The sequence below is a fragment of the Pteronotus mesoamericanus genome, unplaced genomic scaffold (assembly GCF_021234165.1).
Source record: "Pteronotus mesoamericanus isolate MK-2021 breed Mesoamerican mustached bat unplaced genomic scaffold, CSHL_Meso_final scaffold_83, whole genome shotgun sequence".
NCBI lineage: Eukaryota > Metazoa > Chordata > Mammalia > Chiroptera > Mormoopidae > Pteronotus > Pteronotus mesoamericanus.
Window position 1 is genome coordinate 1,935,372 of NW_026555328.1, and position 23,268 is coordinate 1,958,639.

Consider the following 23,268-nt stretch of genomic DNA (forward strand, 5'->3'; position numbering starts at 1 on the left):
GAGTGTCTGGGTTTTTGTGGAAGGAAGTAAAGGTAACAGGAGCGTGTGCTTGGGATGAAAAGTGACCCGGCAGGTATAGACGCGAGCAATTCCAGCCACTGACACACCTCCCAGATGTTACTTACTTTGGATCTGTAAATGTTGTTTCCAGTTGATGACATCTGACCTGCCAAGGATTTCTTGACAGTTCTTGGGATCCTTAGAATAGATTTGGTAGGTGTTGGTGTAATGATCAAAATCATCTCTCATGTCCTGTTTCGTTGAATAATGTGGAATAAATCAAACTGATTAGATCAAGTGATTGGAATACTTGAGTTTAAGAATTTCAGTACACTTTACTCTTTTACAAACTTAAGTATTGATTTTTTTAAAACATTATCACTATTCCTGAGTCATCTTTGTCAGGGGTCCAGAGTCCCTGGGCCATGGATCTGTTAGGACCAGGCCACACAACAGGAGGTGGGCAGTGGGTGAGAGAGTGAAGCTTCATCTGTATTTACAGCAGCTCCCCATCATTCAAATTACCACCTGAGCTCCACCTCCTGTCAGATCAGTGGTTGCATTACATACTCATAGGAGTGTGAACCCTACTGTGAACTGTACATGCAAGGGCTCTAGGCTGTGTGCTCCTTATGAGAATCTAATGCCTGATGACCTGAGGTGCAGCTAAGGTGGTGGTGCTAGTGCTGACTCATATCAAGACCCTATCAGTGAGTGGCAAGTGATAATTAAACTGCACCTGCTGGCAAGCTTTAAAGTGGCAAGTGAGTTGATGTACTTCGATTGCACAGCTGCACCTAGAAGCAGGCATTAAGTCAGAATCCAACATTAGTTTAGTCCATGCATGGCCTGACCATTATTTTATTTACCTCTTCCATCCACACCTCTTTCTTGCACTGCACACTAGCCTCTCACAGTTTTGGTAAGCCCACATGCTAACCCTTGCCAAAATGAGTGAAAAACCAACATTATTGGAAAGCCTCTTTGAAAAGGGGGAAAGACCCATTGATGAGACAGTGGGATAGTCTAAGACTGCCAACAAAATTAAGCTGAATTTAAATAAAATACCAAGAGTCCTACTTTAATTACAGGTTCATTGCAACAGGTGATTGGCATTCTTCAAGCCCGCGTTTTAGAATATGTGGTGAACAAGCTATTCAGTAAAGCCAAGAAAACTTCAAAACTGCTTATCCACATGGAGACCAAGCACCGTGAGTTAAAAGACAAGACCCTGGAGTTTTTCCAAAGAAAAAAATGTGAACACAAAAAACAGAAGCAATTATTGAAGGCCGCCACTTTGTCAAATGTGTCTGCACTGAGAGCATCATTCTTAGTGGCTAATTGCATTGCCAAAGCTAAGAAGCCTTTTACTGTTGGTGAAGAGCTGATGCTGCCTGCTGCTAAGGACGTTTGTCATGACATTTTAGGAGAGGCTGCAGTTCAAAGATAACATTTCCCCCTCTTTCAGCTAGCACCGCAACTAGATGAATTGAAGAAATAGCAGAGGATATTGAGGTACAATTTTTAGAGAGGATTAATGAGTCACTGTGATATGCAATCCAGGTTGATGAGTTTACCAATGTTGACAACAAGGCAGCAATACTTGTTTTTGTGTGATAGATTTTTCAGGAGGATTTGCATGAGGTTATGTTATGTGCACTTTTGTTGCCAACCAACACCACAGCTGCAGAACTATTCAAGTCTTTGAATGATTACATATCAGGAAAACTGAAATGGCCATTTGGTGTCAGTATATGCACATATGGAGCGATTGCCATGACTGGGTGGCCATATGGTTTTGCTATTCAGGTCAAAGAAGTCGCTTCTGAATGTGAGTCAATGTACTGTGTCATCCATAGAAAAATGCTGGCTAGCTGAAAAATGTACCTGAACTTCACAACGTTTTGCAGGATGTGATTAAAATGATCAAACACATTAAAATACCTGCCCTTAACGCTCATCTGTTCATGCAGAGCACACACGTCTCCTCTCAAACACAGAAGTGAGATGGTTTTCTAAAGTTAGACCACTGGCCAGAGTTTTTGAATTAGGAGAGCTGCTCCAGAGATTTCTTTTAGAAAAACAGTCACCACTGGCAGCACGTTTCAGTGACACAGAACGGGTCGCAAAATTTGCTTATTTGTGTGACATACTCAACCTGCTCAATGAAATCAATTTGCCACTTCAGGGGGAAAAACAGCTGTGTTCAAGTCACAGATAAAGTGACTGCATTCAAAACTAAACTGGAATTATGGGGACGACAAGTGAACGCTGGCATTTTTGATGTTTCAAACATTAGCAGAGGTTTTGAAAGAAACCGAGCCAGGGCCTTCTTTTTCCCAGCTGGTACATGACCATTTATCTCAGCTTTCAGGAGTTTGAGCGTTACTTTCTGACCATGAAAGACCCCCGAATAGGGAAGGAATGGATCCATGACCCACTTGTGAATAAGCTAGGTGAATTGACTTTGTCCGTGCTAAAGAGGATCAGCTGCTTGAGATCATCAATGAAAGAGGCCTTAAAAGTATGTTCGAGACAACTTCAAATCTCCATACATTCTGGATTAAAGTCAAAACAGAACATCCTGAGATTGCTGCAAAGGCATTGAAGAGCCTGCTTACATTTCCAACATTCTATCTTTGTCAAGCAGGGTTTTCTGCAGTGACAGCAACCAAAATGAGATTACAGAGTAGACTGGACATACACAACATGCTTCAGGTTTCACTGCCTCCCATCATGCCCAGATGGGACCATCTAGTTGCAGAAAAACAAGCTCAGGGCTCCCACTTATTTTGCATTATCATGAGTTGTATAATTATTTAATTTTATATTACAATGTACAATGTAGTAATGATAGAAATAAAGTACACAATAAATGTAATGCACTTGAATCAACCTGAAACCATCTTCCCCCAACCACATCAATGGAAAAAATGGCTTCCATGAAAGCAGTCCTTGGTGCCAAAAAGGTTGGGGATCGCTGATTTACATCATGGGACCACCTCATGGATTGAATTTACTATTAAGCCTGACTTCCAGCCAAGGTGGAAGCATGGGTAGATATGCTTTGCTCCCCTGCACAAACAAAGGAAGGACAACAGCAATTTAAAAACAAAAACCAAACAGAACAGCCAGCGAATCTGAACTGTATGGAAGTCCGACAACCAAGGAGTTAAAGAAGAAACATTCATCCAGCCTGGCAGGATGGGCGCTGTAGGGTAAATGGAGGCAGTCTGGCTTCCTCACCCAGGTGTCTGGGTAATTAAAGGAAGCAGTTTCTCACAACCTTGAAGGGGTCTGAGGAAGTAGTGTTCTTATAGCCTTGAGGCTGGGTTTCATAGTCTTGAGTATGGGTCCGATAGCTTTGAGTGGGCTCACATGCATACTATGAAGCTCTGTTGCATAAGGTCTGTTGGCACCCTGCCTGCTTTGTTTGTTTTAGTACTTAAGAAGGTAGGAGCATCTCACTGGGAGCACAGATATAGACACACAGGGAGAATGCAAGGGTCCACAGTGGGTGCCAAGCAGAGGGGACAGGTGACATGCAGTGTGACACGCAGCTTGCAGCATGCATGGATCATCCATCCTTGCATAAAGGCATGTCACATATCCCAACAGCTCCCTGCATGTTCTTCCATATGCATCAATCCCATGAAGCTGTCCAGCCCCAAACTGTTGCAACACAGGTGATGAGCAGCTGGGGCAGCGAGGATGTGCAGCAAGGCGGTGACTGGCACACTGGGAAGGCAATGTGGCAGCTAATGGACTGGGAGGTCCCACATTCACCTGCAGATAAACCAGGAGGAACAACCGGGGAGCGAGACCAACCCAAGGTTTCATCACAGGGAAATAAAGCCTCAAAACCCCTGGCTGTAAAAATCTGTAAGGGTTGTAGTGGCAGGAGAAATGCCCAGTCTCACAGGAGAGTCCATTGGGGGAACTCACAGTGTCCTAGAATGTACACAAACTCACCCACCCAATATCAGCACAAGAACGGTTCAATTTGCTTTTGTATTGCTGGGGAAGTGACTGAAAGCAGGGCGAGAGCCATGCAAGTGGTACTGTTCCCCATCTAACACCTCCCCCACATACAGTGCCACATTGCAGCAAAATAAGTTCCTCTACTCTGGTGAATACATAAGGCTCTGCCCCTTATAGCATAACAGGTGTGCCGAGACAAAGGAATATGGTCCAAATGAAAGAACAAATCAAAACTCCAGAAAAAGAAGTGACAAGAAGATAACCAACCTATCAGATGCAGAGTTCAAAATGCTAGTAATCAGGATTGTCACAGAAATGTGAGTATGGTCGCAATATAAAGGAAGAAGTGAAGGCTGTACAAAGTGAAATAAAGAAAAATATATAGAGTACCGACAGTGAAGGGATGGAAACTGGGACTCAAATCAATGATTTGGCGCAGAAGGAAGAAATAAACATTCAACCAGAACAAAATGAAGACACAAGTATTCCAAAAAATGAGGACAGGCTTAGGAACTTCTGGGACAAGTTTAAACCTTCCAACATCCAAATCACAAGGGTGTCAGAAGGAAAAGAAAAGAGCAAGAATTGAAAACTTATTTGAAAAATAATGAAGGAAAAACTTCCCCAATCCGGTGAAGGAAATAGACATGCAAGTTCAGAAAGCTCAGAAAGCCTCAAAGAAGTTGGACCCTGTCGCACTGCGCTGCGGCTATAGGGGGCACTCTGCCACAGGGGAGCGCCGCAGAGAGCACAGCGCTCCCTGAACCTGAGGGAAACCAGCTGGGACCAGCTGAGGTGGGAGCAGGGCTCTGAAATCCACAGAGCCGGTCCCGGGGTTTACAGATGAAGGGGAGTAAACACAAAACATCGCAAACATTTCTCTGTTTGCCGAGAGAGCTGACGGGGGCACTTCCCTCTTACCAGAGAAGGCCGCGGCACATCCCTCCAGTGGGGAAGGTCCCATCGCCCTTTGTTCCAAGGCTTTTATTGAAAAACTTATCAGTGGGCTAGGTAACAGGAATGCATACATACACTCGTTACATTAGCATGTTAAGTTTCACAGAGAATAGATACTTTTAAGAAAACAAGTGACAGGAATTCACTGATTTACATGGGTCTGAGAGGAGACCAGTATAAACAAAAGAGAATGAAGATAAGGGCAAGTGCCTTAATGATATAGGGTAAGCAGTGTAAATAATGTGAAGGTCCTTCACAGTATGGGCTGGCCAGAGATCTGAGGAAAAAACCAAGCACACTTTAAAGAAATTACTTTTAGGCCTGATTTCCCTGGCAACCACCAGGCCTGATTTAGGGTTGATTCCTACCCTGCTTCAAGCCTGAGCTAGGTGTGGGAAGGGAACCACCAAGAGATAAGGAGACTGCTTCTCGGCTGCAGTGAGGACTCTGGCCATGTCCAAGCCAATCCGAGAGGTGTGGGGGCCTTTTTGCCCCTTCTCCAAGTCCCCCAATTTCTTGTCTGCTGCCTTTATCAGTCAATGCCTGTCTTAGGTTGTCCCTCTCCCAAGGGGTCTTACCTGTCATTGGCAGAGACCACCCCAAGGCAAAGCTCACCTGGGGGGATAGGTCAGGTCTCCTCAGGAGCCTGTTTCTCCAAGGCCTCCTGAGTATTTCCAGCCTTGGGCCCTCCAGCCTGTTGGCAGGTTTACAGCTTCTGAAACCAGACCGGGCATTTCCCAACAGGACCCAAGGAGGAACACACCGAGACACATCATAATTCAACTGCCCAAGATTAAAGGTAAGGAGAAAATGTTAAAAGCAGCAAGAGAAAAGGAGACAGTGACCTGCAAAGGAGTTCCCATAAGACTATCAACTGATTTCTCAAAAGAAAACTTGCAGGAAAGAAGGGGTTGGAAAGAAGTATTCAAAGTCATGAAAGGCAAAGACTTACAACCAAGATTACTCTATCCAGCACAGCTATCATTTAGAATGCAAGGGCAGACAAAGTGCTTCCCAGATAAGGTCAAGTTAAAGGAGTTCATCACCAAGCTCTTATTACATGAAATGCTAAAGGGTCTTATCTAAGAAAAAGAAGATAAAAACGATGAGCAGTAAAATGACAACAAACTCACAACTATCAACAACTGAACCTAAAAACAAAAGCAAACTAAGCTAACAACTAGAACAGGAACAGAATCACAGAAATGGAGATCACATGGATGGGTATCGGGGGGAGGGGGAAGGGGAGAATGGGAGAAATGGTGCAGGGAATAAGAAGCATAATTGGCAGGTACAGAATAGACGGGGGATGTTAAGAATAGTATAGGAAATGGAGAATCCAAAGAACTTATATGTATGACCCATGGACATGAACTAAGGTGGGAATGCTGGAGGGAGGGGGATACAGGGAGGAGGGGGATAAAGGAGAAAATATAGGGCAACTGTAATAACATAGCCAATAAAATATACTAAAAAAAGAAAACTTGCTGAACTAGATATATGTTGCACTGTAATTTTGAATCAACCACACATGCACTCATTTAGAAAGCATTCTTATATAATTCTGAAATCCTTAGGAGAAAAAGAGTATTATTATGAAAGGAAAGCTAGCTTCCATTGCAAAAGTAAATCTTACTCTATCGTAGAGTCTCAGAACAAATGGATTATGAACATGGCAATATTAAAATCAACAAGTAACCTTATATTAGAATTTGAGTGGATCAAAAAACAGTGGTGAATTTATACATGGAATACTACGCAGCAGAAAGAAGAGGAACTCCTACTCTTAGCGACAGCATGGATGGAACTGGAGAGCATTATGCTAAGTGAAATAAGCCAGATGGTGAAAGACAAATACCATATGATCATACCTATAAGTGACCTAATCAATAAAACAAGTGAGCAAATTTAACTGGAGACACAGGGATAAAGAACAAACTGATAGTAACCAGAAGGCAGGGGAGAGGAGGATAATGGGGCAAAGGAGAGGAAAGTCATCAAGGAACATGTATGAAGGACTCATGGATAAAGACAATGGGGGAGGTAGGACAGGGGAGAGTAATAGGTGGAAAATGGGGGCAACTGAATTTCACAACATTAAAAAAAAAGAAATAAAATAAGTATAATAAGTTCCCTAAAATTTGTTTTACATATATATGATAATGTTATACAAAATAAAGACACCTAATCTTTTTCAAATGTAAACCACAATGCACTATTATTTTAAAAGTAATTTGCCTTTCCAACAAAATTGAAACATAAAATTTCTTCAAAAATATCTTCTCAAAGTTAATATACCAGAGATGGGATTATTGGAAAATGAAGGAAAGAATTGGAGAATAACAATCCAACCAGGGTAAAATAGCTGAAAATTTTCACACAGAAATGCACTAATACTCAAAATTAATATCACTGGCAATCACTGCTTTTAATATCTATTTAAACAGACAAAAAATTTCCATTTTTAGATTTCAAACTTTAAGTTGAATATCTTTGTTTTGTATTCTCTTTAGTTTGGTATTTTTTTTAACTTTAATTTTATTGTTTACACTGTTTCAGATATCCCTATTGTTTCCTTCTTTGCCTACCTCCACCCAGCCTGTGGCCCTGCCCTTCCCTCAGGCCATCACGTGCCTGTGTGTTATGCATATATGTTCTTTGACTAATCCTTTTACCTTCCTCCATTAAGTTCCTCCCTCCATCTTCCCTTTGACAGCTGTCAGTGTGTTCCATGTATCCATGCCTCTGTAGATATTTTCTTAAAAAACACTATAAATTTACATTTTGTTTGTAAATACTTTATATTAAAATGATATACGGCTACACTGTCTTACAGGCATACATTTTTCTTTATATTTTCTCCCATCCAAGTACTAACCAGGCCCGACCCTGCTTAGCTTCCGAGATCAGACGAGATCGGGCATGTTCAGGGTGGTATGGCCGTAGACATGTATTTTCTAATATGCTTATAACATGTATCTGAAATGAGCTGCTTAATGTAATTTTATTTTTTCTTTTTTAATTTTATTTTTTAATTAAAGTTTACAAGTAATGTTATTTTGTATTAGTTTCAGGTGTACAGCATTAGGGGTTAGACAATCACATCCTTTGCAAAGTGGTACCTACCGCTTTCAGTACCTACCGGCACTATACATAGTCATTACAATATCATTGAATGCATTCTCTATGCTTCACTTTACATCCTTGTGACTGTTAATCTGTGCTCCTCAATGCCTTCACTTTTTTTCACCCTGTATGCTAGCTCCCCTCCCCTCTGGCAACCCTCAGTCTTCTCTGTATCTATAGTGAAATCTTACAGTAACTTTTTTTCTCTGACTGACTGATTTTCACCTAGCATAATGCCTTGTTGGTCCTTCTACACTGACACGAATGACAAGATTTCATTCTTTTTTTATGGCAGAGTAACATTCCATTGTACACATGTACAGCTCCTTCAGTTGTATACTCATAAGTGAACTCGCTGGATCATAAGGCAGTTTTACTTTTAGTTTTTTGAGGAAACTCCATACTGTTTTCCATAGTGGCAGCACCAATATAAATTCCTACTTAAGGTTTGCTTTGCTACACATCCCGGTCAATGCTAGGTGTTTGTTGATTTATTGATGATTATGATTCTGATAGCTGAAGGTGACATCTCATTGTCTTTTTTTCCTTTATTTGTATTTTTTTTGTTTTTCTTTTTTTAAATTTATTTATTTTTTCAAATACATTTGTCTCTGCCTTCCCCCCACCACTTTCCCTTGTCCCTTCCCCCCCCACCCTCCCTCAATCCTTCCCCTTTGGTTTTGTCCATGAGTCCTTGCTATATGTTCCTTGACTTGCCCCTTCCCTTCCTTTTCCCCCGCCCACCCCTCCCTCCTTCCCTCGTCTCTGTTGGTTTCTTATTTGTATTGTTGACACTATTACAAGAGCCTCCATTTCTCTCTTCTTTCCACCTCCTCCACCCAGCCTGCACCCCCACCTTCCCTCTGGCCATCCCCACACGGTTACCTGTGTCTATTGGTTATGTAAACATGTTCTTTGGCTAATCCCTTAACCTTCTTTCATTCTGTTCTCCCCTGCCCTCTGACAGCTGTCAGTCTGTTCCATGTATCCACGTCTCATTGTGGCTTTAATTGTATTTCTCTGATGATTACTGAAGTTGAGCAACTTTTCATATGTCTATTGGCCATCTGTATGTCCTCTTTGGAGAAGTATGTATTCAGGTCCTCTGCCTATTTTTAAACTAAATTTTTTTTGGTGTTGAGTTTTATGAGTTCTTTATACAATATAACTTGGCTATTAACCCCTTATCAGATGTATGATTGGCAAATATCTTTTCCCATTCAGTAGGTTGTCTTCTCATATTGTTGATGGTTTTCTTTGCTGTGCAAAATGTTTTTAGTTTAATTTTGCCCCATTTGTACATATTTTTTATTTTTCTTTTTTCTTTTTACCAAGGAGACATAGCAGCAAAAATATTGCTAAGAGAAATGTCAGAGATTTTACTGCCTATGTTTTCTTCTATGATTTTTATCATTTTGAGTCTTACATTAAAGTTTTTAATACATTTTGAATTTATTCTTGTATATGTTGTAAGAGAGTGGTATAGTTTAATTTTTTTGCATGTACCTGTCCAATTTTCCTAAACCATTTATTGACTAGATTTTCTTTACTTGATTATATGTTCTTGCTCCATTTGTCACATGTTAATTGACAATAGAGGCACGGGTGTATTTCTGGGCTCTCTATTCATTTCCATTGATCTATTTATTTGCCTTTATGCCTCCACCATGCTTTTTTTTTATTATTAGAGTCTGGTAGTATATTTATATGAGGAAATTACACACTGTTTTCCACAGTGGCTGCAACAGCATGCATTCCCACAGTGTACCAGTGTTCCCTTTTCTCCACAACCTCACCAGCACATATTATTTGTTTATGATGGCCACTCTGACTGTTGTAAAGTGATATCTCATTGTGATTTTAATTTGCATCTCTCTGATGGCTAGTGATGCTGAGCATCCTTTCATATGTCTCTGGACCCTCTGTATGTCCTCCTTGGACAAGTGTCTGTTTAGGTCCTTTGCCCATTTTTTTAATTGGATTGTTTGTCTTTCTGGTGTGGAGTCATATAAGTTCTTTACATATTCTGGAGATTAAACCTTTGTCGGAGGTATCATTGGCAAATATATTTTCCCATATGGTTTGTCCCCTTTCCATTTTGCTGATGTTTTCTTTAGCTGTGCAGAAGCTTTTTAATTTGATGAAGTCCCATGTGTTTATTCTTTCCTTTATGTCCCTTGTTCTAGGGGACATATTGGTGAAAATATTGCTGTACAGATATCTGAGATTTTCTGCCTATGTTCTCCTCTAGGACTTTTATGGTGTCATGACTTATAGTTAGGTCTTTTATCCATCTTGAGTTTATTTTTATGTATGCTATAAGTTGGTGGTAGAGTTTCATTTTTTGCATGTAGCTGTGAGCTCTCCCAACACCATTGTTGAAGAGGCTGTTTTTACTCCATTTTATGCTCCTGCCCCTTTGTCGAATATTGATTAACCATAGAGACATGGGTTTATTTCTGGGCTCTCTATTCTGTTCCATTGATCTATGTGTCTATTCTTATGCCAGTACCAGACTTTTTAATTACAGTGGCCTTGTAATACAGTTTGATATCAGGTATTGTGATCTCTCTTCCTCTGTTTTTCTTTATCAAAATTGCTGCTGCTATTCAGGGTTGTTTATGGTTCCATATAAATTTTTGAAAAGTTTGTTCTATATCTGTGAAATGTGTCACTGGTATTTTAATAAGAATTGTGTTGAATCTATAAATTGCTATTTCTAGGTTATTTTTATGCCATCATAAATGGAAAATTTTTAGTTTTCTCTTATGGTAATTCATGATTGACATCTAAAAGTGCAACCAATTTCTGGATATTTAGTTAGTATCCCATTACTTTACTCAGTCCATTTATCAGTTTTAATAGGGTCTTTTTTTTTTCCATGAAACCTTTAGGGTTTTCTATATAAAGTATAATGTCATTGGAAATAATGACAATTATACCCCTTCTTTTACAATTTGGAAACTTTATTTCTTCTCTTTGTCTGAATGCTGTGGTTACGACTTCCAATACTATGATAAGTAATAGTGGTAAAAGTAGACATTTCTGTCTTGTTCCTGTGGGTTTGTCATATATGAGTTTGAGTGATTTTTAAAAGTTTGGTACTGAAAATATATTCCCAAATGCAGGCAGTGCAATTCATTCTTTATATTTCCCTAACATTCTTCATATATAACTTTACATATTTTAGGTGTTATTTTCTCTGCTTTGAATGCATCCTCTGTTGTTGTCAATGTATCAAAAACCTATTTATCTTCAAAATCCAGTTTAGGTGAATTATTTACCAGGAAGTTTCTCTGATCCTTTCCCTGTATATCCATCTATATGACATCTATAGTTTTAATCACCCCCTGGCCAGTGCTGCTTCTGAAGCTTGTAAGTTCTTGTATGTTTGTGCACATTTTCATACTATGTGTTAATTTATTTGCTTAAGTATCTTTTCCTCCAGGCTGTGAACTCCTTGAGGACAAGAACTTGTTCATCATCACTGACATACACGTCTGTGTCCCATGGCTCTCCATTGCTGGGTGCAAGGTAGGCATATAGAGCAGAGAGAAGTGTATGCTTTCTTTCTTTTTATCTTTAAAAAAATCATTTTATTATTCAATTACAGTGGTCCCCATTTTCCCCCCATTGCTTTCCCCCACCGTACCGACCCTCACCTCCCACATTCAATCCTTACCACCCCCTTGCCTTGTTTTTGTCCATGGGTCCTTTATACGTGTTCCTTGATGACCCTTCTCCTTCTTTCCCCTGTTATGCCCTCCCACCTCCCCTCTGGAAGTACCTATTTTTAAAAAGTGAAAAGAACATGAGCTTTAGAATCATCCATGTGTCATAATCCTGACTCTCCATAGAAATAACTGTGCAACTATGGGCAAGTTAACCTTAATTACTCATTTATTATGATTTCTATATCTGGCACCTTACCTCCTCCTGAGGACGGGTAACCACTACATTAAAATCTGGCCACTTGTCCACCAAGGCCTTTAGGTTGAATGGGTTTCCCTGGTTCATGTGGAAGACAGTCCCATAAACCTATAGCATCACGAGAAAGTGAAAGGGTTAGCTTATTAGGAAGAGGTGGCCCAGCACTTTGTTTGATCAGGACAAGGATTATTTCAATGAAATCACAGTAAGTAACTGGTAAGGCATCTACTTACAATAGTCTCCAGGTATGACTTTAGTCCTCCAAATGTAAATAAATTATTAGGTCAAACCATGACAACATTATATAAATATATATATTATATTATATATTCTCTGGATGTAGTTAAATATCCAGAGAAATAAAATAAATTAACTAAAAATCATTCAGTATCACATTGTAGAATTTAGTGATATGTCCTTCTATTTAATTCTACTTACATAGTCATGCATAATTTTTAAATAATATCTCCAAATTACCTATATATATTGGTTTAATAATCACCCCTTCCACACACACATGCTATACAATAAGCATATTTTCTTGTCAATAAACACATCTAAAAAATCATTTTTAATGACTGCATAATATCCATTACATGGAAAAATTCTAATTTACTTTTTCTATCCCCTATCGTTGCTCATTTTACTTTTTCCCTAATATTTATAGTTTATAGCTTATTCTTTTTAAAAATTGTTATTGTATTTTCCATTAAGCCCCTTAAACCCTCCGCCACCTGCAGTCAGCATGCTGTTGTCCATACCACGAGTCCTTTTTCTCTTTGCTTGCCCCCTCCATTGTTGTCATCTTCTCTCTTCCTATCAGTTAACAGTAGGAACATTTGTTCTTCAAGGAACATTTATTTTGCAAAAATCTTTACAAATATGCCTATTATTACACATTTTTGAAGGGAAATTTCTGAGACAAAGATCAACTGTTATTTAACGATTTTTTAATTACATGTATCTCCAAATTAGTTTCATGAAAGGTTAGGGAAGGGGAAAGTCAAGGAACATATAGCATGGACTCATGGACAAAACCAAAGGGGAAGAGCTGAGGGAGGGAAGGAGGGAGGGGGCAAGGGAAAGAGGTGGGGGGGAGGCAGAGACAAATGTATTTAAAAAGTAAATAAATTTAAAAAATGAAAAAAATGTATATAGAAGATTTTTTTTTTTTTTTTAAAAAAAGAAAGGTTCAATAAACACTTGCTATTTAACAAGGCAGAACATAATGTTTGGTGAACAAAGTCCAAGAACATAACCCATTGGGACATCTGTTTAGACTTTTCACAGGCAGGTGTTGAATCATTGGTGCTATCAGGAAGGGCATTGAAGAGGCTAAGAAAGACCCTCTAAGCTGGAAGGGGCCCTGTGGCTGAGGGGACAGTTGAAACAGCAGTACACACCAGGGACAACCTCAGGACCTCAGTGCAGCTGAAACATGAGCCTTTGCACATAATGTGGAAAGATGCCAAAGGCCTGGACTAATAGAGTAATGAACAATTCAATAACGGAAGACCACAGCTCTCCCTGTGCTTTCCTGCTGTTGCCATGAAATGTTTGTGCCAGGCTCAGGAGAAAGAGGAGGAGGCAAAAGCTGACTTTACTAAGTTTCTATGAAGTTAAATTTCTGCCATCAAGAAGGGCTCAATATAAATATTAAATGCAGTTTTAGGACAAATAAAGAGGGTAAATTTTTCAAACATTGGCATTTGAAACCAGAGATACTCATATACATGTACTAGATTAAAAATAAGTGAAATCGCTCTTTTTCTCTGAATATGATAGTATCACTAAGCTGGGATCTAATACTGAAGCTGATTTTCCCTCACATTAGAGTTGGTCTAAAGGTAGTGTCACAGATTTTCCCCAAAACGTTAAGACCCACTTAACACAAGAACAATTCAAACACCAGACATCTGCCCTACACAGCATGAAGGAAAAAATTTAACCTGGAAAACTTTCATGGAAACCACTCAAGACAAAATGTTCTAGTCTGAAGAACACCTAACTGATTAACTACCTCTCCTCCTTAAAAAAAAAAAAAAGTTCATCGACTGTATGATGTGTTAATTCACTACATAAGATTGTAGGCTGAAGACAGTTAAGTGTTTTAATATAGACAGATGTTTATTTTGGTTATTAATCTTATTAAAAAAACAAGATAATGAACTCATTGATTTTCTTAATTGTTCTTTCAAATTTATTGTTTCTGCTCTTCCCTTTTATAATGTCTTTAATTCTGTTTTTTTCAGGATTAATTTACTCTTTTTTTTCAGTTTTTAAGGTGTAAACTTAAAGCATTGACTTGAGACTGACCATTTTCCTTCTATAGTACAAGCATGTAATGTTATGTATTTCTTGCTTATCACTGCTATCGTTGTACCCCAAAACTTTTGATATGTTGTACTTCCATTTTCAATAAACTAAAATATTTCCTAATTTTTCTTTCACTTTAAAGTATGGTTTATGTAAAGTGTGTTGAATAATTGCTAAACATCTGGGTATTTTCAAGATACTTCTCCAGTTCTTAAAATTTTTAAGTTTAATTCCATATTGATCAATAACATACTCAATATGAATTTAATTCTCTTGAAATTATTGAAAAAATGGTCTATCCTGGTAAATCTTCAATGTGTATTTAAATATAATATGTATTGGCGGATTTGGTTCATGGTATTGTGCAATGCCTCTATAGACTTACAGGTTATATGTCTACTCTGTAAATTATTGAGAAAAAATTGTTGAAGTCTTGAATTATATCTGTAAGCTCACCTATTTCCTCTTCTGGTTCTATCAGTTTCTACTTCATGTACTTTGAGCCTCAGTTGTTAGGTGTTTAGATTTTTGCATTTTTTGGTCTTTTTTGTGAACTGATAACTTGGTCAAGAGACAATGGCACTGTTTATCCCTGGTAATATTCAAGTCCTTTTGAAACATATATTATTACAAAAAAAAAAAAGAGCAATGGTGAAAAAGATAAAAAAGAACCTTGCTATTGCAAAATGTCACCGATGCATTTCTAAACCTAAATTTCTGCCTCACCCCAAATTAAACATAATCCATTCACATTTGACAAAAGAGAAGTTGACTTGTTATTAATTACAGAAAAGAATCATAATGGTTAACCTTTCATCAGCAACTTGATTGTTTAGAAGGAATAATATAAACACTAATGTGTTAGTTTCAGTTAACTTTGCCATTCTGGAAAAACTTTCATTATTATCTGATGTAATTCTTAGAAGGGCACAAGGGAATGATTTTGGGTCATTACATGGCAAAGATCATAGTGGATTCAAGACATAGCATGGCCACTCGCTACTGGTGTGATCTGGGTCAAGTCATAGAACTGACCCTCCATCCAGCTCCTCTTTCCTTACATGGATGTAATATACCTGCCTTGCAGCAAGACAGTGCGAAGTAAATGAGATGCAAGATGAGTGAGTGTCTGGCACAGAACAGGTGTTCAGTGAATGCTAATTCTCTTTTTCATAGGCAGTTGCTAGTCCTTTTTCTCCCCTAAGAAGGCTCCACTCTCACCTTTAAGGACTCGGGAAGGAACTTCCTCAAGGATTTCTCAAGCATCTGCAGCACTTGTGGGTCTTGTAACCGGAACATCTTGGCAGGTACCTCAGCCTAAAGAGGAATTGAGAAACATCAAGGAAAGAGAAGTCCTGGGAGATGTACAACACCACCAAACAGACCCAGGAGGCGGTTGTAGCCAATGGACTGGCCTTTATTCTAGCCTTTGCGTTGGCGCCTCATCCACTCAGCCCCTCATTACCTCCAAGGAAGGATCAGTCAGGCTGAAATCACAGATGCCTCATTCTGAAATTAGTTTTAATATTTTTCAAACTTTAAAAAATATTTCTGAAATTTTCATTTTGACTTTCACATCATCCAGCATTCTAGTATTTCAAGATTCACTGAGATTAACAAATATATGCTCTCAGCCTGAATGAGCATCCTTCGAAATTGAGCTTCCATTCATGACAAGCCTGACTTTGCCAATTAGAAGCTAGGTGACACTGGGCAAGTTACTTATGCTCTGTGCCTTGGTTTTCTCATCTAATACAAATGACAATGACTATAGTTCAATACATGTAAGGTTTTCAGAACAGTGTCTGGGACAGAGTAAGCACTCAATTAATGATTATCATTTTTTATTTTCACTAGTAGAAGCAACAATTAACCCCCAGTGTCCTCCCAAAAAGTCCACTCAGTGACTCTTCTTCTGCACTATAATTAGTGGTGAAGACTAAATGCAGGGCGGGGGGGCGTAATTCATATAATCTGGCACATGGTAAATGAGATCATGAATTTTAAATATTTAGCTGAGTGCCTGGAATGGAGTGGTCACCAGTACATGTCAGCCATTTTTTAATCATTGCTATCACTATAACTTAAACATAGGATATCTTTTCTTGTTTCTGGTTGATGATAATTATGACTAACACTGCTGTGGACGTTTGTGTACAACTATTAGAACATATGCTTTTATTCCTTGCAGGTAAATGCATAGAAGTGCAGTTTCATGGTTACACAGTAAGCAAATGTTGAACTTCATAAAAGAAATTGCCAGTGTTTTCTTAACATTTATGTCCCATAGCAGTGGAGGAGCACCCCTGTGCTCCACATTCTCTCCAAAAGCTCTCCAGAAGATTCTCTTGTGCAGCCATATTCAGAACCATTGATGTAGTAGTTAAAACCCTCAACAATACCCTCCAACTCAGCAAAACAAGATCTGTAGGGCTATTTCTCAAAGCAGGCCAAAATGCTATGATCAAAGTGTACTTTAACAGATGCAGTTCTCTGGTGGGTGGACTACATTGAATTTGACCCATGTCCCATTGTCCTGGACAATGTGAATGGTTAAAGAAAGTCTTCCACTGTCATTGTGTTCCTGAAATGGTTCACTGCAGAGAACCAGCCTTCCCCCATCTGATGGATGTTCTCCTTCTTTACTTCTACAAAAATCAGACTTGATGTTCCAAAGTCCCGGCCTTTGCCTCTAACTGAGTAACCGAACTGTGGCTCGCCAGTGACATTTCAGCACAAAGTGCTTGTTAACCAAACTTGAGTTAAGTTTCTCTCCTTCCCGTGTGTTGAGTCAGCATGAAACCCCCCTCTTACCTCTACCAGGAAGAGGCTGAACCCAGGGTAAAACATTCTCTGAGTTGCTGGCACGCTGCCTCTCCTTCATTCCACTCTTCTCCCCCTACCCCTGAATTCTCTAGAGCCCTGTTTCCTCTTCCCTCATAAATGGTTAACCTGACCCTTTAACTCCACCATTCCACCAGAACAAACTTCTGGCATGTTAACAAAATGTTTGTGGACATGACCAATCTTTAAGCTTCCCTCCTCTGCACAGGACTGAACTTTGACCCACACGCAGTCAGGGCCAGTGATGCAGCAGAAAGGCCATCCTTAGCAGAAAGACACTCCCTGTACCTTGCTTACTCCTCTTTACAAAAGAATAGTCATTTCTACCTGATGTTTCAGGTGCTCTGGGCTTCTCCTTGTTGAAATAGTCCCCTCTCCCTATCATAACAGCCTTTTTCCCATGCCTTGCAATCATCCTTTCAAATAAATTCTCTCCTCACCCATGTCTGGAGTTGTTTTCTACTTAGCAATACTTTGGTGTAGCTTCATTATGAGTAAATGGACTATGTGACTAGCCTGGAAATCTAAGTATCAGTCTATTCATTTATTCATTCATTCAGTAAATATTGATTGAGAATATTTAAATTGAATTTATTTGGGTTACACTGGTCCATAATGTTTTACAGGGTTCAAGGGCACAATTCTTCAGTGCATCATCTGCACATTGTGTTGCACACCCACCATCCAAAGTCTAATCTCCTGTCTCCTTTTATCCCCCGTAACCCTCTACCACCTGCCCTACACGGTCCCTCCCCTCCGATAACCACCATATACCAAACTGCTGACTGAGCACTCAACTGCGGTTGGCTATGTAAGGTGCCCCCTTACTCAGCTGTACTACGTTTCCTGGGATTCCCTTCCCTGCACGTTTCCAGTTAGGGCGGTCCTATGGGGTTCCTACAGGAGACTTGAAGGGCAGAGTGGAAGCAGCAGACTTTTCATTGCTAAATTCATGACATGAGACCATGGCTGGGCTGGCAAGGGCTTCACTGTCTCCTGGGTTTGCCTTCAGCTTCTGTCATCTGGGCCTGAATGCTTAGCCTCTTAAAGAAGGAACCTGGCTTCTATAGGATCCCCATCCTCCAAGGTCAAAGTCAGCAAGAATTAAAAAGATTTCTGTCCCAGTACGTCCCAGCTTTTGCTGTGGGTTCAGATTGCTCTTGACCTCTCCCACTTTAAAAGCATTTTCTTTCTCAATTACCTCTCCTGTGTAGTTCAATGTTCAGCTTCAGGCAGGAATAACAGCCCTACAGAAACTAGCTTAACTAGCCCACAGAAGTGCAGAATGCTGTAACAAATCTACCATTGCTTCTCTCTCTGGACCCTGTCTGATACACTTAACTCCGATCAATAGTCTGAGTAACAGTGAGCTTAGAATAGACTAGACTACATAGATTTCCTGTTACCAAAAAACTCATTCTCTAATAAAAGATGTTAAACATGTGCATGATGAAAAGAAGCCCCATAGAAAGAACTAACTTACTTCATATGTACACTGTGCATTTTGTGACATTTTTGAGGCAGCCATGTTTACAGGGGACATTTTGATGTAGTCTAAAATACAAATCATTTTTCTTATTAATGTGATTTAAAACCGTTTTTCCCCAAAATATAAAAATAAATACAAATAAAACTGATTGCCTTACCGTAACCTTAGTCTTCACCACTTCTTGAGCCTTATCCCTTCCTTAAACCTAAGAGTCTGGTGCATACAGTGTATATTACTACATAATATATGGAGCATTTATATTTTGACTCACTGTACAAAATGGGATTCTCAAAATTATCGGATCGTAACACGCTGACTAAGAACGGTGGACCAGGGATCATCAAGTGTTTTGCTTAAACTCGATGAGATTTCAGGAGAGGTAGGCGCTACTTCCACGTGAAGCTCACACTAGGTAGGGTTCCTGCAGGAGGCTGCGCTAGAGCTGGCCATCGAGGCGAGGATGGCATTAGCCGCCACACTCCTGGGAAGCACTGGCTGACTCTGTCTGCTTGGAACTATGAGCAAGTCTTCTTGTGAGACTAGATTGTGTTAAATTGGGATGTACAAACCCCTATTAACATGAGGAGAAAGTCATTGTTGTCTAAGTTCATTTACCTACCTACTTTCCTGACCGTTCTGTTAAATTTCACCCTTGTTCTACTTTTTGGTGTTCGTGAACTTTTGTGAAGTACTATTAGCTTACGAGAAAGTATTGGACACAATCTGTTTCTCTTTATAAAGAGACCTTACATAAATAAGGATCTATCACTATTTTGCTACTTGAAACCTATTCGCATGAAATTTATGATATATATATATATGGTGCTATATGGGAGACGTTTAAAATGAACGTGAAAAAGATAGAAAAATTACACTTCTTATTATATTTTTAAAATTACATTTGTTTCGTTCTGATCGGAACAAACAAAAAAGGAAAAAAAAATATAGTTTCAAGTTAACAATTAATCTGATGTGTATTGTAGTCCTTGTTCTAGAACATATCTTGTTCTTTTGAAAAGTTAAACAGGGAACTTCATTTTCCTAGTCATTGTGTATCCAAGGAAAAGTACCTGATCACCTAGATGTGATTAAGGGTTGAGATAAAATTTGCATTGTATGTCTATAAACTGTGCTATATAAATGTCACCTGGACCAGCATATTCCATTCCAGAGGCTGTCACATTCTTTGCTGCCTACCTCCAATGGTGAGTTCCCAAACCTTTTTAATATACTCTGGTTTCTCTTCAGATCGTAGAAATCTTTCTCCTTTTACCAAACCTTTTTACGTTTATTTACCAATTCAGAATAAGAACCTGACTTTAGAAATAGAACAAAATGTTACCAGATTTGTATGAAACCACAAAATACCCCAAATAGTCAAAGCAACCTTGTGAACAAAAATGAAGCCAGAGGTATCACAGTACTTGACTTCAAATTATATGACAGATCTACAATAGTCAGAACAGAATAATGGCGTAAAAACAGACACATGGACCAACAAAGCAAAATTGACAGCTGAGAAAGAAAATCACAGGCATATGGACAAGTAATTTTTGACAAAGCCACAGACATGCAACGGAGAAAAGACAGCCTCTTTAATAAATAGTGCAAGGAAAGTGGGAAAGCCATATGCAAAGAGATGAAAGTACATTACTATTTGTTCCCATGCTCAAACATTAATTCAAAATCCATCAAAGACTTAACTATAAGACTGGAAACAGTAAATTACATAGAAGGAAACGCAGGTACTAAACTTAAGGACCTTGGTCATAGAGAATATTTTATGTTAAAGGCAAAAATAAATACATGAAACTATATCAAACTGAAAAGGTTATGCACAGCAAAAGATAATGCCCACAAAACAAAGAGACAACAACCAACAAGACATGATATTTGCAAACAATGGCTCTGAAGAAAGGGTTAGTATCCAAAATATATAAAGATCTCATACTACTAAACACCAAAGAAACAAAGAGTCCAATTAAAACTGGGCAGGGGGCCCTGGTTGGTGTAGCTCAGTGGACTGAGCACTGGACTGCAAAGCAAAGGGTCACTAGTTTGATTCCCAGTCTGGGAACATACCTGAGTTGCAGGCCAGGTCCCAGTAGAGGGTGTGTGAGAGGCAACCACAGATTGATGTTTCTCTACCTCACTTTGTCCCTCCCTTCCTTTCTCTCTAAAAATCAATGAATAAAATCCTTTTAAAAATTTGGTGTTTAAAAGGTGCTTCTTCAAAAAATTAAGAATAGAATTATCATGTGATCCAGTAATTCTTTTTTGGAGTATCTACCTGAAAAACTCAAAAACATTTATTTGCAAAGATACACGCACCTCTACATTCATTGCAGCATTTTTCATTGTGGCCAAGATGCGGAAATAACTGAAGTCTCCATCAGGAGAGAACTAGATCAAGAAAACAGGGTACATATAGACTATGGAATACTACCCAGACATAAGCAAAGATGAAATACTGCCTTTTGTGACAACATTGAGGGACCTTGACAATATTCTGCTGAACGAAGTCAGTCAGTCAGAAAAATCTATGAACCATATAATTTCCCTCAAATATGTGTGACATAAACTGAAATTCAAAGAAACAGGCAACAGTATGGTGGTTAATAGAGGGAGGGGGGAGAGGTAGGAAAGAATAAAAGGGGCCAAATAAATGGTGACAGAAAATGATTTGACTGTGGGCAGTGCACACACAATGCAATATACAGATCATGTGTCATAGAAATGTACCCTCGAAACCTATATGATCTTATTAACCAATGTCACCCCATTATATTTAATAGTATAAAAAGCAAAATTCAGAAATGACAACTTCCTGCCTGTAACCTTTCAAAGTTGGAGTTGAAAGACCCAAATTTTTACAGCGGAAGACAACAGTAGGAATTTGACATTCTAGAAGAAAAGAAAAAGAAAAAGTAGAGAACACAGAACTAAACCCACACTTACGTGGTCAATTAATCTATGACACAGGAGGCAATGAAAGATACTTTCTCCAATAAATGGTGTTGGGAAAACTGGACAGGTACATGCAAAATAGTAAAGCAGGATGACTTTTTTATACCATGTACAGGGATAACCTCAAAATAGATTAAAGACATAAATGTAGGACCAGAAACCATAACACTCCTAGAAGAAAATGCAGGCAGTAAACGTTTTAACATTGGCCTAGGTAATATCTTGTTGGATATGTCTTTACAGGCAAGGACAACAAGAGCAAAAATAAAAGATGGTATTACATCAAAATAAAAAGTTTTTGCACAGTGAAGAAAATTATCAACAAATGACATATCCAATAAAGCATCAATATTTAAATATATAAAGAACTCCTACAAGTGAACATCAACAAAAACAAGCAATCCAGTTAATTAAAAATGGGAACCTGAGAGACACTTTTACTAAGACAATGGATGGCTAGGAGAAACATGAAAAGATGTTCAACATCACTAATCATCAGGAAAATGCAAATCAAAACCACAATGACACATCACTTCACACCAGTCAGATGGGCTATTTTCAAGAAGGCAAGAAATAACAAGTATTTTTTTTTGAATGCTTATTTTTTTTATTAATTTATTTACTTTTTAAATACATTTGTCTCTGCCTTCCCCCCACCTCTTTCCCTTGCCCCCTCCCACCTTCCCTCCCTCAGCTCTTCCCCTTTGGTTTTGTCCATGAGTCCTTGCTATATGTTCCTTGACTTTCCCCTTCCCTTCCCTTTCCCTGCCCCTCCCCATTCCCTCTTGTCTCTGTTGATTTCTTTTCCTTTCAGTGTTGCTGGTCATATTTTACTTGCTTCTTTGCATTGTTGGTTAGGTTCCGCTTATAGGTGAGATCATATGGTATTTGTCTTTCGCCCCCTGGCTTATTTCGCTTAGCATGATGCTCTCCAGTTCCATCCATGCTGTCGCAAAGTTTAGTACTTCTTTTTTTCTTTCTGCTGCGTAGTATTCCATTGTGTATATGTACCATAATTTTTTGATCCAGTCATCTACTGATGGGCATTTAGGTTGCTTCCAACACGTGGCTATTGTAAATTGTGCTGCTATGAACATTGGGGTGCATAGGTTCTTTTGTATGGGCGTTTTGGTGTTCTCAGGGTATAGTCCCAGCAGGGGAATCGCTGGATCAAAAGGCAGTTCAATTTTCAGCTTTCTGAGGAAATTCCACACTGCTTTCCATAGTGGCTGCACCAGTCTGCATTCCCACCAACAGTGGACTAGGGTTCCCTTTTCTCCACAGCCTCGCCAGCACCTGTTGTTTGTGGATCTGTTTATGATGGCCATTCTGACCGGTGTGAGGTGGTACCTCATGGTGGTTTTGATCTGCATTTCTCTGATGGCTAGTGATGCAGAGCATCCTTTCAAATGCCTCTGGGCCTTCTGTATCTCCTCCTTAGAAAAGCATCTGCCCAGATCCTTTGCCCATTTTTTGATTGGATCGTTTGTCTTCTTGGAGTAGAGTCGAGTGAGTTCTTTGTATATCTTGGAGATCAAACCTCTATCTGATGTATCATTAGCAAATATATTTTCCCATAGGGTTGGCTCCCTTTTCATTTTGCTGATGTTTTCTTTAGCCGTGCAGAAGCTTCTTATTTTTATGAGGTCCCACTTGTT

The 23,268-nt window shown here is 39.1% G+C and overlaps 1 protein-coding gene across 2 annotated transcripts in view; it reads right to left on the reverse strand.

Moving 5' to 3' along the window:
* The window catches only part of LOC129062726 (glycine N-phenylacetyltransferase-like), a 50,725-nt gene that overhangs the window by 3,053 nt on the left and 24,404 nt on the right, over positions 1-23,268 (reverse strand). The window contains exons 1-4 of one of the 2 annotated variants that reach the window (XM_054563752.1): positions 17,125-17,302; positions 15,532-15,627; positions 11,995-12,102; positions 126-252 (exon numbers count right to left, since the gene is read on the reverse strand). In XM_054563752.1, the coding sequence (XP_054419727.1) occupies positions 126-252; positions 11,995-12,102; positions 15,532-15,627; positions 17,125-17,160 (367 nt within the window). In that variant the 5' untranslated portion in view covers positions 17,161-17,302. Of the gene's footprint in view, positions 1-125; positions 253-11,994; positions 12,103-15,531; positions 15,628-17,124; positions 17,303-23,268 lie in introns of those variants that run through there. The other variant, XM_054563751.1, reaches the window with a different exon arrangement.